The sequence below is a fragment of the Cetorhinus maximus genome, chromosome 2 (genome assembly GCF_964194155.1).
Source record: "Cetorhinus maximus chromosome 2, sCetMax3.hap1.1, whole genome shotgun sequence".
NCBI lineage: Eukaryota > Metazoa > Chordata > Chondrichthyes > Lamniformes > Cetorhinidae > Cetorhinus > Cetorhinus maximus.
The window spans coordinates 112,505,381-112,524,352 of NC_135880.1; the positions used below are offsets into that span (position 1 = coordinate 112,505,381).

At 45.5% G+C, this 18,972-nt stretch overlaps 1 protein-coding gene across 1 annotated transcript in view; it reads left to right on the forward strand.

Moving 5' to 3' along the window:
* Positions 1-18,972, forward strand: part of LOC144691353 (uncharacterized) — a 190,679-nt gene that overhangs the window by 74,402 nt on the left and 97,305 nt on the right. Inside the window, exons 10-11 of the mRNA XM_078559370.1 lie at positions 9,803-9,888; positions 9,984-10,065. Of these exons, the coding sequence (XP_078415496.1) occupies positions 9,803-9,888; positions 9,984-10,065 (168 nt within the window). The remainder of the gene's footprint in view (positions 1-9,802; positions 9,889-9,983; positions 10,066-18,972) is intronic.

Sequence of the window (18,972 nt, forward strand, 5' to 3'; positions counted from 1 at the left end):
AGAACATCCCCACTTCTGACTTCATGATGGAATGGAAGGTCATTAATGAAGCAGCTGAAGATAACAGAAAATGCTGGGAATACTCAGCAGGTCAGGCACCATCTTTAGAAAGAGAAATACACCAAGAGCCATAACTTCCATGGAGTAGTTGGATTGCCACTCCACTCCTAGCTACTTAACCTGAAATGAAGCCACACCTTTCTTGCTAGACCGTCTTGACTTGGGCCGGGTGAGAAAGGTGAAGTGCAGCAGTTTCCCAAAGCCTTGGGTTGAGGGCAGCTGAGTTGAAGGTAAGGAAGACACGCCTTTTTTACGGCACTAGGTTTAAAGGCCCATCATTTTAAGACACCAGGGAGAAGTTAAGTGTAGAAGGTAAGAGGGTAGGATGTGAGGGGAGGGCGGGTCAGAGGGTGATAGGTTGGGGGATATGGGGGTCAGGGGGTATGGTCATTGGGGGGTGTGGTCAATGGGGAGTGGGTGGGGTGGTCAGTGGTGGGGGTGGTCAGTGGGATCAGTGGGGGGGGGTCAGGTGGTCAGGGCGTGGTCAGTGAGGGTAATCGTGGGTTGGGGGTAGTCAGGGGCTGGGGTTGTATTCAGAGGGTTGTGGGCGTAGTCGGGGTGGGTGGAGAGGGTAGTCGGTGGTTAGGGGGGGTGGTGGGAGGAGTCCCGTAGGGGGCCTGGGGGGTGGTGTGGGGGTACCTGGGTTGGGGGGTTGAGGGGATAGTCGGGGGGTCCCGTGTGGGGGGTTGAGGGGATAGTCGGGGGATCCCATGGAGGGTGAGGGGATTCCCATGGGGGTTGGGGTGGATGGGTCAGTACTACAGTTACCCAGGAGTTAGAAGTGGTTTTAATTCTTCTAGCTTTCTGTGGGTAACTATAACACAGCCAGAACCATCTGACGTTTGCGATTTAAATTGTACTTTCAGATGGTTCCAATTGCAGGGCAATTGCCCAATGGAAGCTTGAATTTCCTGGGAAATTGCTGTGCAATTCCTGCTTGGGGACTTCTGATGGGGTGTCCCCAGCACATCTTTGGGGTACTCCCCTGGCCCCGAGTACAACGCCTGAAGATCGGTAGTTATGGGCCTACTTAATGTTAACTTAAGGTTGATGACCTTACATCAGAACAGAAGATACAGAATTACAGGAAGTGAGCAGGACCAGTAGATTGTTGTACCTATTTTCAAAAAGGGCAACAAATTAGACATAGGTCAGAAGTCTATACAGATCTATTACTCTCACATTAAAATATTGGATTTTGCTTCACCGCTAACTTTGAAGAAAACTTCCTACAAAAATCTAACAATCTCTGTGGCATATATTTTCTCTTGCCTGACACTTTGATTCCAGTGTCAGTTCAAGGTGATGTCTGGGACCCAGCAACAGTGATGTCATCAAACAGGCTAGGCAACCAATCACATTGAAGAATTTGCATGTCTAGCAAACCATTGATTAGAAAGTAGAACACAACTTTTAAGAATATCCTTCAACTATTAATTTTACAGGGTGTGAAATAAAGTTTGGGACATACATCAGGGAATAAGGTAGAAGCTGAAATATCAAAAACAAACTTATTTTTAAAATTATTTTAAAAATCTATGGAATTTTAAAAATCATAATCTAGAAACTTGATATTCCATAAATATAAAATTAGTTTTTCAAGGTCATAGAAGTTATCAGAAATTTTGAACTTAGTACACCATTAAAAGCTCAGATATATTTCACTCAACAAGGCATAACTTTTTCAAGGGTTTTTACATTGAGGCGAATTGTGTATAAGTGGAAGTTCATGTCAATTCAAGTGATTTCTAAAGATTCCCATCTGCAGGGTCTTCAACAACACACCCTGTGGAGAAACAGAGAAACATGGACAGCAACCTTTAGATTTCTGTTTTTAATTGTACATGTACAGACACCAGAAGCTGCTGTCACTTCCACAACTGTAATGACAGCAAACATTGACAGTTTCACCATCGTTACAATCACAAAATATAGATCTATGGCATCTATTATCTGGTGTAATCTTGAAGAAAATGGCTGTAGCTTTGGTGTGAGATCTGCCATATAATAACCTAGTAAAGAGCAGTCAATGTGGATTCAGAAATGGAAAATTCTGTTCGACCAACCTCATTTTTTTTTGAAGAAGCAACCTCCCAATTGGATTGTGGAAAGCCTTACAATATAGTGTATCTAGATTTCTAAAAGCGGACAGATCTATATTCAATGGAATACAAGCCTAGGCCATGCACACTGTCCTCATAACTTAATACTTTTAGCTCTGATATAAATGTAGAATGTACACTGCAACCCCCTCCAGTATATATCCTTCCTGAGGTATGCCATGCAGAATTGTCTGCAGTACTCCAGACAGTGTCTAACCAGAGTTCTGTACTGCTGTAACATAACTTCCAGCCCGCTTAAAATCAAGGCCAATACTCCATTGTCCTTTTTAATTATGTTTTCTATCTGTTCACCCGTTTTTAGTGATTTCTCTACTAAGACCCCTAAATCTCTATGCTCCTTGACATTTTCTCACTATTTAGAAAATACTCAGAACTATTTTCTTATATCTAAGTGGATGACTTTACATTTTCCTGCATTGAAATCCATCTGTCCTGTCCATCAATGACCCTTTGCAAATTTCTGCTCCCATCAACACTATTTACCGCACCACCTAATTTAGTGTTATAAGCAAACTCAGATATATGGCTCCCTATTCCTTCATCCGAGTCATTTAGAAATTTTGTGAAAAGCTGGGACCCCTGTACAGATCCCTGGGAATGACACCAATTTGAGTAGATAACCGAATCAGGAAGCAGGAAGTCTTTCTTAACACACAGATTAATAGACACATTGGCCAGCATTTTTGTGCCCTGCCAGGAATGGAGGTGGATGGAGTAAGGGGATGCACGGAGCGGAGACTACGCTGGAGTGAGACATAGACACAGGCCAGAATTTTACACTTGTGTGGGTGTGTGGCAGTCACTATGCAGTACGAAATGGTGCGTGATGATGTCAGAAGAGCTTCCTGACATCATCGTGGCCTCCTCGCGATATTTCGGTTGGTGGGCACGCAAGAATATTGGAAGCATGCCCACCGGCAACTAAAGGGCCAATTAAGACCATTAGAAGTGCAATTGATCCTGATTTTGAGAGGCCCGTGCAATTTTATGCTTGACACATGGGCTAATTGGGCAGGCGGGCTTAACGTTTTTTAATCATTTTAGGTTCAGGGAGGGATAAAAGGCCCAGAAGGAATGGAAAGGTGAGGAGGTAGGAGTATTAAATTGAGTTGTGAGTGTGTGTTCATTTTCTTATTCATTTTTTTCATTTACATAGCTTTAGGAGATTTAAATCTTTGCAGGGGCTTTCTGCAGACAGGCCCCTTCATATTTTAGGTCAAACCTCTGCAAGCATAATGTTTGACATGGGTATTGTGTACTCTACTGGAGGGACCTCAGATGAGGAGGAGAGGGCAAAAAGGGAAAGGTGGCCAATTGCCTGCAGGCACCGTAATAGAGTCTGCCCTCAGGACCAAGAGGCAGTAACTTGTTGAGGTCAATGCCAGTGTTTGGGACCGCAGGTCTGAACACAACCTCATAAGCCCCTGATTGAGTTCCTGGAGCTGCCACTCCATGAGAGTTGCCACTCTCTCTATGGAGGAGGCTGTGCATTCAGAGCTGTGCGTTAATGCAGTGCTCATGCTTTGCATGGACTCCTCCAGTACCATGACACGCAGATCCTCAGGGATCTCTGCCAGATCTTCACATGAATCCTGCTGGAGATTCAGCATTTTACGCCTCATAGACGATTCCAGTGGCTCATCACCTGCCTCAGGCTCAGCATTGTCCTGGTCTCCAGCAATCCTCCGATTGTCGACGCCCTGGGGGCTCTCTGCCTCAGCCAGCTGCTCAAGTAAGTGTGACGTGCCTTCCCCATTGTGCACTACCATCTATTCCAGAATGCACATTCCCACTGATGTCTGTATCTGCATTGGTACATGCTGCAGAGAGAGGATATAACGTGGTTGCATCCGGCTGGACATCATCCTCCGATGTCAAGGGAGGATCTTCTGGGTCATTCTGCGGTCTGGAGGATGTTCCATCTGAGGGAGGGAAAACATATGTAAGTCTCCAGCAGCATTAATGATTCGGAGTACACGCATTCTGGTAGCTTCTCAGATTGGAGATCTGGCTAACCAAAGACTTCTGAATGAACGAACATAAGGGATTCGTGTATTTCACCTGTAAGTCTTACAGTCGCTACCCTACATCTTTCATACCCTCCCCCAATTTCTTTGATGTCCACTGGACTCTTACCCTCCTCCGAAACCCCTGCCTCTCCGTGACCAGTGGACCTCGATCCATGTTCACATGCCATCTCCATGGTCTACTCCTCCACTGGAGTTAGCACATCCAGATTAGGGACAACACCACCAGTTTATCCTCGCTCCTGGGCATTGTGACTCCTTTTCTCATGTGAGGACAATAGTGCTTTCATTAGTCCCCCCTCTACATGCCAGAACATTCCTTACCCCTGCCAAAGTCGCAGGTTTATGTGCCCATCATGTTGCGGGACTTCACCCTTCCATACATGCCTGCGATCCTGTCTACGCACAGGCAGTCTTTAAGGACACAGGAAGATGCGCCAAATTAAGGTTGGGGCTTTACACCAGGAACCCCAACAAGTGCAAGCACACACAAACACATCTGTCCATGGTTACATGGGGACTCAATACTCATCCTGGCAGATTGCAGATCATTAACCCTTTTCCTGCCAGGGAACCAGGTCCTTCAGACTACATCATGGCCGCTGACCAGCGATGCCCCCTCTGTCCATGCCTTCTTCATTAAGTGTGGAGGCCTCCTCTTTCTGCCTTGCAGCAGCAATATCTCCTGATGGTCACTCTTAGCCTCCACTAGAACCTGCAGGCAGTCATCTGAAAAGTGGGGGGCTAATTGGCTTCAGCCATTTCCACCATGTTTGTCATGGCTTCCGGGTCCAGAAGACATTGCTAGTGTCTCAGCCACATTTCCTTGCACAGTCTCTCACCACAGTTGTCTACCCCTTTAAAGATTACAACAGCCCTCTGACACAGTTCCTCCATGTAAAGCAGCCTTCAGGGAACTCCTTTTAAACCAGCACGCAGCTGCAATCATTCTGGTGCCCGCCATCTTCCCACCCGCCACCTATATAATTGTTGTCGGGAGCCGATCGCGGGTGGAAGCAGATTTCACATCCCCTTCCAGTCCCGCCAATCGCACTTTCCTGATGGCTCGAAAATTCAGGCCAGAGTATGTGGCTGGGAATTTGGTGCACAGGGATGTAAGAGGAGTTCCTTCTCCTACTTTTTTTCACCCTGCAGTAGTTGGTGAGTTTTCTCCCTTTGTCTCCAAACTAAGAGAGTACAGCTTTCTATTTAGTTTAGCTGTGTAAATTATTAATTAATTGACTAATTAAATAAATAAGGTTGGACAAAAATGGCAGGGCTGGTGGTGTGCTGTGACTGCAGCAATGTGGAAATCTGTGGCATGCACTGCAATCCCGGACAACCGTATCTGCAGAATGGGTCTGCACCTTGTGTAACTTCGGCTCAGAGTTGCTAAGTTGGAGTGTAAGTTACAGACATTGCTGGGCATCAAGGAGTGGTTGTTACCTGGACACTTTGTTCCAGCAGGCAGTCACACCCCTTAGGTTAGGCAGAACTTGAGTTTATCAATGGTCAGGGACAGTAGGGTGTGACTGCGAGTCAGGCAGATACAGGGAATCAACATACAGTGATGGAGGAGCCTCAGCCCCTGACTTTATCCAACAGGTACGAGGTGCTTGCTGCCCTGTGTGGATGAGGTGAAGGACAATGAGATGGATGAGTAGACTGGTCATGGCACATTGGTGTAGGATGCCTTTCATTGTGGGGAGCGAAGAGGAATCTGGTAGTGATAGGAGACAGTATAGTCAAGAGGATAGATACTGTTCTCTGCAGCTGCAACCAGGAACTCTGAAGGTTGTGTTGCCTGCCCGGTGCCAGGGTTACAGACATATGCTGGTGACTGGAGAGGACTTTGGAGTGGGAGGCGGAAGATCCAGCTGTGGTGGTCCATGTGGGAACCAGTGACATAGGTTGTAGCAGGAATGATGTTTTGCTCAGAGAATTTGAAGAGTTAGGGTCCAAATTAAAACTCAGAACATCAAAGGTAATTATCTATGAATTGTTACCTGAGCTACTATTACCCTATTATTGTAGGGTAAAACATATTAGAGAATTAAATGCATGGCTCAAGAAGTGGTGTGGGAAGATGGGGCACTGGCATTAGTACTCAGGGAAAAGTAAGCTATTCCATTGGGATGGGCTCCACTTGAACCGGGCTGGGACCAGTATCCTGGTCAGTCATATAATTAGGGCTGTGGACAGGGCTTTAAACTAACATGGGAAGAAGAGGCGGGAGGGTTCGGGTGAAGGGAGATTTAGAAATCCAAGAGAAAGGTCAAGGCATCAGGTATCGAGATGTTAGTAAAGACAAACAGAGAGGGACAGGAAGGGACAGAGAGTTTAACAAAAATTATACATCAGTGAATAAGGTCATTGCAGGGAATAGAAGTAAAAAAATAAATTAAATGTTCTTTATCTGAATGCACGAAGAATCTGAAAAAAGATAGATGAACTAGTAGCACAAATACATTTAGATCTAATTGCCATTACAGAGTCATGATTACAAGTGATCAAAGTTTGAAAATAAATATTACAGGGTACACAATTTTTCAGAAAGACAGAGTATGGCAAAGGAGAAGGGGTACCCTGATTGTAAAGGATGAAATAAGGACATTAGTGAGAAAGGATCTGGCCTCAGAAGATCATGAAATTGAATCAGTATGGGTGGAAATTAAGAATAGCAAGAGTCAGAAAACACCGTTGGGAGTTATTTATAGGCCTCTTAATATTACTTATACCATTGTTCAGAGCATTAAACAATAAATCATTGGAGCCTGTAACAAAGGCAATGTAATCTTCATATAGACTGGGACAATTAAATAAGCAAGAGTGGTCTAGAAGACAAGTTTGTAGAATTTTTTTGTAACAGTTTCTTGGAACAATGTGTTGTAGAACTGACTAGGGATAAAGCTATCTTAGATCGAGAATTGTGTAACGAAGCAGGGTTAATTAGTAATTTCATAGTAAAAGATCCACTGGGAAATAGTGATCATAATACCAGAATTCCATGTTAAGTTTGAAAGTGATATACTCCAATCACAAACAAGAATCTTAAACAAAGCCAATTACATAGGTATGAGGGGAGAACTGGTTAAGGCTAATTGGATAAATATACTAAAAGGTGTGGAGGTAATTGAAAAGGGGAAAACATTTAAAGAAACAATTCAAAATGTTCAACAAAAATATATTCCATTGAAAAACAAAAACTCAGCAAGAAAGACCCAGTACATGTAGTATACCTGGATTTCCAGAAAGCTTTTGATAAGGTGCCATACAAAAGGTAAATAGGTAAGATAAGGGCTCATGGAGTTGGGGGTAATATATTAGCAAGAATCGAGGATTGGTTAATGGATAGAAAGCAGAGAGTGGGCATAAACGGGGCTTTTCAAGTTAACAGGTAGTGAAAACTGGAGTGCTGCAAGGATCAGTGCTGGGGCCTCAGCTATTTACAATCTATATTAATAACTTAGGTGAAGAGACAGAGAGTAATGCACGTAAGTTAGCTGACGATAACAAGCTAGGTGGAAGGTGAACTGTGGGGAGGAAAAGACACAGAGGCTGCAAAGAGATATAGACAGGTTAAGTGAGTGGGCAACAAGATAGCAGATGAAGTATAATGCAGGGAAATGTGAAGTTATTCACTTTGGTTGAAAGAATAGAAAAGCTGAATACTTTTTAAAAGATGTGATACTTATAATTTTTTATGTTCAAAGAGACTTGAGTGTGCTCGTACCAGGGTATTGGGAGTAGGCGGGAAAGTGGAGTTGGAGCCCAAGACCAGCCATGATCGTACTGAATGGCAGAGCGAGCTCGATGGGCCATATGGTATACTCCTGCTCCTATTTCTTGTGTTCTTGTGAAATGGGCTGAAAATAGAAATGGTACCAGCCGGCATACCGAATTCCTGCTCCCATTCCTTAGCCAGCCATTTTAGGGGAGGCAGGCTGCCTGCCCCCATGTGGTGGGCAGCCAATTAAGCTCATTAAGATTTAGAGCCTTGTTAAGGGCTGTTAAAGCCGCCTGACTCGGATTTTCCAGTTGGCCTCCAGATATCTGACGCAATGGGGCAGTTTAACTGCCTGGAGGCAGGCACTCAGTGGCCGACCAGGTCGCCAATGCTCCAGGCAGGCCCTCCCTTCCTGCCTCGTGTGTGGGTGCAGCCAAAAGCTGTCCTGTGGAGGGATTCCGCATCCACCCAAACACTATCATCCTCCCTGCTTCCCCATACAGTGGTGACCCGCCTGCTTTTCTATTTTATATTTGAATGTTTAAAAACACTTAGTGAGAGGTCACATTCACATTGAAGTGCCTTCTCAGTTACATGCAATTCACGACAGGCTGCTGCTCCGCTTAACCTGAAAGGCCTCCGATTGGGCCTTCAGCTCGAAGAGCCTGCTTACTACCATTAGTTGGACAGGGAACTTGTCTCTATGCCAATTAAGAAGGGGCCCTAGACAAGATCCCAAAGTGTGACTGTCCCCCAGTTGGGGTAGGTTCAAGACTTGAAAACAGTCCCGACTCCCCTTTCCCATCTCTGAGGCAAAAATTCAGTCCATGTAAAAGTCTTTAAGATAGAATCATAGGGCAGAATTTTATGCTCCCTCGCCGGTGGTTTGCAAGTGTGTGGTGCAGGGTGGGGGTGGGGGGAGGAGAGGGGCAGTGGCCATACAATTCCTCAGATGGCTTTTCCACCACCCGTCCTGACCTCTCCGCAATTTTACGGTACGACAGGTGAGGCCTAGGCAATTAATGACCACTTAAGGGCCATTTCCTGTCCGGCCTCAATTTTGAGGCTGGCAAGAGTTCAGCTGCAGAGGGTAGCCCAGAAAGTCACCTTGTTTGGGCGTCGGGCAGGAAGGGGGGCCTCCAGCAAGAGCCCCCTTTCAACATCAGGTGCCCCCCCCCCCCCCCCCCCCACCCACAAGTTCTACTTTCTGTGGGTGCTCCCTTCGCTTCCCCATGCTCCCCCAGCCTCTCCAGCAAGACCCCCACCCACCTCTGCCCAACACCTTCACCCTTACCGGGCCTCACCTTTCCTCCCAGCCCTGAGACCCCCACACTTATCTAGTTCTAGACTCTGGGATTTAGGCTCTGGGGATTACTTGTAGTCCAGTCCTGTCCAGTGCAGCTTCTGGTGCAACTGGGAGTAGAGAGCTGCCAGCCAATCAAATTGGCTGGCAGCTCTCTGAGGTGGAAATTCCTCCCATTGAAGGGACGGAAGCCCCAACTCCAGCCAATGGCTGCAGGCAGCCAGTATTGGCAGGGATGAGTTTGTCTCTGACTCGGCGGGTGGTGAGCTAGGAAACCCTGCCATCCGAAATATCCTGGCCATAGAAGTGAAAAAACTGACACCATTTAAGAACCAATTGGATGCTGTAATAGGCCTTTGGGTTCATTCTGGATGAACAAACTAAAATGGGCTAGATGGTGTTCCATAATTATTATAATTATCTTGTGATCTCTATGAAAGAGCTCACATGGACATGATAGGCTGAATAGCCACCTGGACTGTAAATTTCTGTTTCTGTAGCATCTGATGTACAATAATTTATTTGCATTCCTTAGTGAATAAATGTCATTTTATTATTCCAGTATCATTGACTTGGAGCCAATGTGAGGTCAAAGGTGAAGGACCATCTGGCAGGGGATGCCATACCTTCACATCACACCATGATAAGGTAGCTTTAAAGTTGTGCTGTATTGTGCTTTTCTGTGTATTTAGCTACTTTGTTAAAAATGTTTTAAATTACAGTAATAATATTGTTAAATACAGGATATCTATGTATTTGGCGGATCTTATCATGATCAAGGCGGAAGCATAACAACATTAAATGATGTTGTGAAATTGAGCCTTGGTAAGTGCCTTGTTGGTATCATTTTTTGAATATTTATTGTGAATGTATATCAAATGTGTGGGAAATTGTCTCCATCATCAATGAAATTAGACTGAAAACTGTAATTCAGGAAGCATGCCTTGACCAGCTGTTTCAGCTGCTAGTACATATTTTTGAGAGAAAAAAATTATGTTTATGGTTTGAACTGCTTGAAAGTGGCCTACATGGTGCAACATGTTTTGCGCTGGAATGTAATGTCATGGAGTGATGCAAAAGAATTTACTCCTTTGATACCACATATGGAAAACTCACGATTTCACTTAAGCTGCTTAGGGGAAAAGGTGCTGAATGTAGCAATGCTATTCCATAGAGGGTGTTGGGGGCGGGGGTTCGGGAGTTTATGTTGAGGAAAACAACATTTATTTAGTCCCCAAATTGCAGGTTAACTGTGGATATCCCCAGCCACCTGTGCTTTCCTGACCTTCTGAAAGTGGTAAATTAGACAAACTTGCTATCAGAATGCAGTTTTGTTTATAAATTCCAGAAGAGGCTTATTAAAAAAAAAACAGATAAGCAGACGAGTGAAAATGTTGCAACTTGCCAACTTACAGAAAATATAACTAATTATCCCTCCCTTAGGTACAAAAATAATAATTAAAAAGACACAGTACTTCACTAATTCTGTTGATAATAGTGACTAATATATGTAGAAGTGCATGATGGGCCAAAGAGTTCCACAAGACCAAATGAACTATGGTACAGTGATACAATAACTGGTGAACTGAGTGAAATGACCTAAGATATATGAAGGCTTGAAACGTTAACTGATTTCTTCTCCGCCGATGCTGCCAGACTTGCTGAGTTTTTCCAGGTAATTCTGTTTTTGTTTAAGATATATCTCTGACTGGGCATAGAGGTGTTATTCAACTTTTGTCTCATAGGGCAGAATTTAATGAGGGTGGTGGGGGCCTGACATCCGCTACCAAAACAGGCAACACTCCTTTGTCCCAATCTCTGGGAACTAAGTCCCCAATTGGCAGCGGGAACCCTACCACTGGGGCTCCCAGCCTCAAGGTGGACATTGAATTGCTACACTTCCCTCAGTATGGCGAGAAACCCTGCCCCAAGAAACGTCACTGGGAGTAGTGGCTGCTGCCAGTAATACCATGAGGCTTTCACCAAGATTCATCATGGGATCCCTGCAGAAGATGATAAGGTGCTACATCAAAGGTTATTTTGGAAAACAAAAGCTCATGGTGTAGGGTGTAACATATTGGCTTGGATAGAAGATTGACTAGCTAACAGGAAACAGCGAGTTGGCATACATGGGTCATTTTTCTGTTTGGCAAGATGTAACAAGTAGTGTGCCTCAGGGATCAGTGTTGGGACCTCAACTTTTTACAATTTATATAAATGACTTGGATGAACCAGCCGAAGGTATGATTGCAAAATTTGCTGATGACACAAAGATGGATAGGAAAGTAAGTTGTGAAGAAGATATAAGGAGGCTTCGAAAGGATATAATAGGTTAGGTGACTGGGCAAGGACCTGGAAAATGGAATACAATGTGGGAAAATGCGAAATTGTCCAAGCAAGAGTACAGAGGTTATGCTTCAGTAATACAGGGCATTGGTGAGACCACATCTGGAGTACTATGTACAGCATTGGTCTCCTTATTTAAGGAAGGATTTAAATGCATTGGAAGCAGTTCAGAGAAGGTTTACTGGACTAATACTTGGAATGGGCAGGCTGTCTTATGAGGAAAGGTTAGGCTTGTATCCGCTGGAGAGTAAGAGTAAGAGCTGATTTGATTGAAACATTAAAATCCTGAGGGGTCTTGAGGGGGTGGATGTGCAAAGGATGTTTCCTCTTGTGAGAGAATCTAGAATTTAAGACAGATGAGGAGAAATTTTTTTCTCTCAGAGGGTCGTAAGTCTTTGGAACTCTCTTCTTCAAAAGTCAGTAGAGGCAGAATCTTTGAATATTTTAAAGGCAGAGGTAGATAGATTCTTGATAAGCAATGGTTATCAGGAGTAGGCAGGAATGTGGAGTTGAGGTTAAAATCAGATCAGCCATGATTTTATTGAATGGCGGAGCAGGCTCAAAGGGCCTAGTGGCTTACTCCTGCACCAAATTAGTATGCATGTTCGTACGTGTATATATAGAGAAAGGTAAGTGAAGGTGCAGTGGGGTTGTGGGGAGAGTTTTGCTGGTGAGGGGGGGGAGAGGATGGGAAGTGACTCAAAATGGGGACCCCCCTTCCCAATGCCAGGTTTCTCGATCAGGCCCTGAGGGCCTTCGAACAAGGGACAACCAACTCCCCTTCACATACCCCCGTAGTCAGGTATGCTTATTAGTCTTACCGCATGGCTAGTCCCCCGCCTGCCACTAGCAGGAAGAGGGCCTTGAGTGGACATTAATTGTCCACTTCAGGGCCTCAGTTGGCGACCGGGTGGGAAGGCTGCCCACAATCCTTCCCACCCCAGATTTAATTGGGGCGTTGGGGGTGGGGTGGGGAGGTGGAGTGCTCCCCATACCGTACCCTCCAACCCGATCACATGGCCCTCCTCCCACCTCTGACATCGCCTCCGGAAGGAGCACTAAATGCCATTAGTGTCAGATCTAATTCTAGGAAATGAGATAGGACAAGGAAGAAACGCAAGGCGAGGAGAACATCTAGGAAACAATGATCATAACATAATTAGACCTAATATTTAAAATGAAAAGGAGGGAACAATCAGAGATAAAGGTACTGTATTGGGTAGAGAAAAAGACCAATTTTAATGAGCTAGGAAGTAAACTTGCCCTGATAAAGTGGAAAGATAAATTGGCAAATATGACAATGCCCCAACAATAGAAAATGTTCAATCAAGGGATGACTTATTGGACTATCTACATCTATTCCCTCAAGAAGTAAGGTGATGTAGCAAAAGCTAGAGTCTATTGGATAAGGAGTCAAATTCAAATCAAAATTAGACTTATTAAAAAAAGCACTGGACAAATCTAAAGCTAATAGTACAAAGGAAAAATCAAGCTGAAATTAGAAAATATAAAGGGGAAGCAATAGAAGATTGTCAAAATGAGACATGAAGTAAGATTGGCTTGTAACAGAGGAAAAGAATTTGTAACTTATGAAAAGTGCAAAAACTAATCATGACAGAGGGGGCTGGCCACTCGAACAGCTGAAAATGGAAATGGGGGGCTATAGTTATGAAATTATCCTCCAATTCACACTAGACGCCATTTTGTCTGGCATGGGAAACATGGTGACCTGACAATCTCTTAAAGTGACAATGGGATTGCCATTTTAAAGGCCAGCATGAAATGCAGTTGCGAGACCCATTGCTACTTTCATCAAGGCAGGGAGGTTGCTGAAGAGTGTGTGAATCACGTCAGATTGCTTAGGTCGTGAACATAACGAGAGGCTGTTTACTAGTTTGGGAAAGTTTTCTATTTGCTACAAGTAAGGATATTTTTTGAATACTTCAACTGAGAAAGTGCTAGGAGAGTTCCTGAATCTGCACCAGGGTGTGGGGTAGTGGCAAAGGAAGATGTGAAGTCCCTGAGCACCCAAAGACTGGCCACCAGTCTGCCACCAAGAGGGAATTAGTCCTTGCAGAGAGCACCCATCAATCTTCCATTTAAGTACAAGTCTGCCAGTGGACGGGGTGCAGCTCCAGCACACCTGGAAATGCTACAAGTCCAGATGCAGCAGCAGCAGCACCCTCATGTGGCACAAGGCAGGGTCCACAGGCAATGGCAGACACAAGCACTTCAGGCAGCATGAAGGAGGAGAAGAAGGACCAGGGAATACCCATATATACAGGAATTGGCTCACCTACCCGGAGGTGACAGACCACACTTGGCGGAGGAGACTTTGTATCTCCAAGGGGAAATAGTCACCAACATCTGTGCCCTTCATCATGATGACACACCAATATGCCTTGTGTGTGTGCTGAAGGTCACTGTAGTTCTCAACAACTTTGCCTCCGGCTCCTTCCAGGGCTCTGCTGCAGACCTCTGCGGGATCTCCCAGTCAGCTGCTCACCAGTGCATCCATACTGTGACTGATGCCCTCTTCTTCAGGATGGCTGCCTTCATAACTTTGAAGACCATTGCAGCCTCTCAAATTCAGAGAGCAACTGGATTCATCTTCATAGCCAGCTTCCCCCAGGTCTAGGGCATCATTGACTGCACTCATGCTGCCATCAGTGCCCGATAGAGAACTCAGACAGATTTGTGAATAGAAAGGTCCAGCATTCTTCAAATATGCAGCTGTTTTGCATCCATTGCAAGATCTTCCTGCACGTCTGAGCCTGTTTTCTAGCCACAACTCATTTATAATGCACAGGTCAAGACCACATCAATTGTTCCACCTCACCCACCCTGCCTAACTCCACGGGTGGATATTAGGAGACAAGGGCTACCCTCTGAGGAGATGGCTTCTAACACCACTCAGACATCCTGAGGCAGACATCCAGCGGTGATACAATCACAGCCATTTCCAAATAAGGACATTCATTGAGCAGGCCAAAGCCCTGCTAAAGATGAGATTCAGATGCCTTGACCGCTCTGGGGGTACTCTCCAATACTCACAAGGCCAGGTTTTGAGGATAGCAGTGGTAAGCTGCAGTAGAGGGATGTGGTGCTCAAGGTGGGATAGGATGAGGAAGGCCCCCTTTCCTCAGGAAGAGGATAAGGAGGAGGGAGAAGCTGGAGAAGAAGGCTGAAGAGATTCTGAAGCCAAGGAGGTTGAGCCAGTGTTGAGGACAAAGATGTGCCGTAGGACAGGCCAGGAGACATGCTGAGGAGTCCATGAATGCCGTTATTGTCGCGAGGGACTTCCTCATTCAACAGTGCTTCATCTGAAGTATCCCTGATGAGATGTTGACAGAGCACGTGCCTGCACTGGTTGAGACCCAAGCCTTTACAGGAATAGCAAATAAGCCAACATCTTTCCCAATACAGTTAACACATTTAGAAGGCTGACTGGCTGCATGGGTCTTGGTGAGAACGTGATTACCTCTCTGTATATAGTAGTTAACAGTTATTATACAAAATGTAAATAGGACGCAGATACTTGCATAAAACAATTTGGATTAATGTACAAATGCTTCCAAAAGTTTTCTTTTATACCTCTATGCCCTACAAATCACAGTGACCCTTTTAGTGATCTAACCAATGCTGTGTCCTTTGCATTCGGACATTCCTACATAGTGTTGCCTCAGAGGAAGTGGAGGCAGGCTGCCCACGTTTTCGGCTATACATCTGTGAGGACCGTGGCTGTCGGCCTTGTCGTGCGGGAATCCACTGGGGCCTTTCCAGTGACTGGACTGCCTACATCTCTGCAGGGCCAGCCATCACTGTTTGGTCCCGCCTCACAAATGTGCCCCCTGCTGACAGAGGGGCCAAAGAAGCTGAAGATGCTGAGATTTCCTCATGGTGCAGAGAAGTCTGACCCTCCTCTGTAGATTCATATGATACAGAGCTACGTACCCTGCACAGGATATCTTGCTGCTCATGCATGTACTCCTGGTGCTGCTGCATGTAGCTCTCCATGAGGTTGGCCATTCTTCCATGAGTGGAACCCCTGCGCTCGAGAACCCAAGACAGGTCGAGCTCATCACTGCCAGAAGCTCCTCCATTTGGGGAGCATGAGCTCTCAATGCTTCAGAGAACTCTGCTGGTTAGCCACACATTTGCTGCTTCAGGTCTAAATACTGAGCTCCAAACTGAGACTCCATCTCACTGCCCTGTGGAACATCACTGTGACTGTTCTTCCTCCGAAGAGGACAGCCCCCAGATGCCTCTGCCACCTCCTCCTGTAAACTAGAGTTGTGCTCCTCATTCAGTGTATCTGAATTTAAATCTGTGCATGTATCCACCAATGTGCAAGTCTCTGGGCTGGTGCCTGGTGAGCTCATTTGGTGTGATGGTGCTTCCTTGGACACAGTTCCCTTCTCATGGTATCCAAGGTGCTACTTGTCACCTAGGAGGTGGGATCACACCACTCGCACATGTGAAAGGAACACAAGAGACTTCCGAGGTGAATTCATGGAGAACTTATTCAATCCTCAAGGACCTGCTTTCCACATTGCACCCAGACTGCAATTCAGCCTGCAGTCAGTCTCAGCTTCCCTGGCACCATTCCACTCTCCAACACCCCCACTCCTACCCAAAATGTGCCTTGCTGCAGGATCTTCCACCAAGACAATCATCACCATAGTATTCCCGAGAATAGCACCTCCTGTGCAACTGAAGGGGGAATTCGCTGTCACCCACATGCACAGTTGATGGCATCCTGGCTATCTACGTGGCCCTCTCCTCCATAGGTTGAATGCCTTGCAGCAATGGGGTCCTACCCTCCTGTTCTGATTACCTCTTGGGCATTGTGCACCCTCTTCTTCTGAAAGGACAAGAGAGAAATGGTGATGAGACAGATCCGAGCTTTATAGAGATCGATGACACCTCCATCTAGTCTGTAACATCATCTCCTCTTTGACATTCTTAGACATTAATATTGGCTGTTGCATCAGTGACTGGGCACACACCCATCCAATGTGAGGAGTGACGTGTGCCTTGTGCCCAAAAGATGCTTGGCATGTTGCATGCAACAATTCAAGGGGTGGCACTGAGTAGGGAAGTCTCACTCAACCTTCCTGAACACAGCAAGTCACTGAAGTGTTTCTGGCAGTGGACCCAACTTCTGTGAAGTTCATCCGCAGCGTTCACCACCTCTGCAATCTGCTGCCCTGCCCTATGGTGGCAGTGGGAGAGGCTTGTAGCCTGGTGGTAAGAGGACATCCCTCCTGGGGTACATTTCCTCGGCCAGGATGCCCAATCGTGATCCGAGAACCTTAATGTCGGCATGTCCCTGGGCTCCTGGCTGCTGTCTACATCATCCATCCTGGCATAGGAGAAAAAGTGGTACATTGATCAGTATATGTGTTGTCTGTGTGTGTTGCTTCAATAGCTTTGCAGGGTGGAATGCCAGTGAGGGGATGGTGCTCTACTGTCTGACATATCAGTGATACTTTTTCCACGCACAGCCTCGGTGGTTTCAGCATTGTGAAACCACTGGAAAAGTGTCAGGCATTCTTGTAAAGAGCCAGAGATCCTGAGGGACATACATGTCTTGGTATGAGGTAAGGCTGGATCTAAGCATGGATTTCTCAATGTGTTGCCTCCTCTGCTGAGGTTGCAGGCAGAGGGAAGTTGAGGGGCAGAAGATTTGGGGTTTGAGTGAGGGGTGCAGTGACTGAGCTGGGCTGCTGTGTCCACTTACAGAGCTGTGTTGCACGCTGTTGCATGTTGATTTGCTAGAGTGCAGACACTTGCAGGTGAAAGCAGTAAAAGGCTGGTGTAGCAGAGTGCTCAAGTTAGTAATTCAGAGGCATCAGATGGGTACAGCGATGAGTCCTGCAAAGGTTAAGGCCATTAAGGGAATGCTCATAATGGGCCAACTCTCAGAGGTCAACAAAGTTTCAGCGACCAATCACATGAGCAATGATAGTAAGTATTCATATGTCAAATGTCAGCTCCATTTCCACTGTCCTCTGTATCTTGCTGTCCAAAGGCTGTTGCTAGTTAGAGGATCTATTATGGCGCCATAGGTGTGCCTCTTATCGGGCTCGGGTTTGGATGCACCTGCTTCAGCGCCCAATGGTTTCCGGTCCCACATGTGCATCAAGCATTGGTGCTGGAGATTGTGGTCATGACACGAACCTGCCCCCAGTTCTGAACTCTGAAAATAGTACACGAGCGTGCATTGAATAAGAACTTGGGGATGCAAATGGCCCGACGTGCGATTCCCGAGTCAGTCATGAAAATCCAGTCCATGGAGTCTAATCTCCACCTGAAGTTAGAGAAACACCAGGAAGCCTGGGCATGTTATTGATACTCGCTCAGCACAAACTATTCCCTCAACTCAGCAACTCAAGTCACTAACCCTGAGGAGCATCAACTCCCATCAACATGACCATTGGTATTCAGGGCCGCTTGCCACTGTTCCCAATTCCAGTTAGCTGCAGGGCCAACCAAGCTGCTAACCTGATGTCATGACACTTTTGTTCTATAGTCAGTGTGCAATCCTAATGTGCAATGACTTCATAAACATTGGCCAGGATTTTGTGGTAGTACAGGTGACAAAGCCACCAGCGTTTGCTGAGATTAGTTCTCTGAGACTGGTAGCAACTTCTGGAGTTCACATATCTGCAGATAAATGTAGAGATCCCGAAGTTGCTGCCAGTGATTCAACATGTCTCTGGAGGGTGTAATAATGAGGTCTGCCCAGAATGCAATCCATTAGAAATCATTGAACTAACAGGAACTTTCACTGTTATGTTATTAGTCTTCCTGGGGAAAACCCTTGCAAGTGTTGCACCTTGTTGAATGAGGTACAACTGGGTTTTTAAGGTGCACTGAAGGAGTACTTTCTGAAAGAGTAATTTTATATTTGCTGAATCTCTAATTTCTCAATTATGATTAAAAAAAAAAGTTAAATCATTTTTTAAAAGTTCGTTCATGATATTTTGGCTTTTATCTTAATCCTATGTGTATGTCTCAATCATTTATTTCACTGTCTGTAAAATTTAATATTATAAGTGAAGGGATTCAATGGCTTTTACTTCCTGGTTTGCTGTCTGTGAGAATGCTTCAGTGTGATTGACTGCTTACCCTGCTTGATGACATTGCTGCTGCTGGATGCTTGGAGATTCCCTTGACTTGGCACCAGATTCAAACTGACATTGGGAAAGGTGAAATCCAGGCCACAGAGATCATTAGACCTTTGTAGGCAGGCTTCATTTGAGGTCAGAAGCAAGCACCATTGCTTTTCTGTTGACCACAGAATCCAGCCCAATGTATGAGGACGTACACTCTCATAAAACATGTGTGCTGGTAGATGTAAGTGGATATTGCCTTCATAAA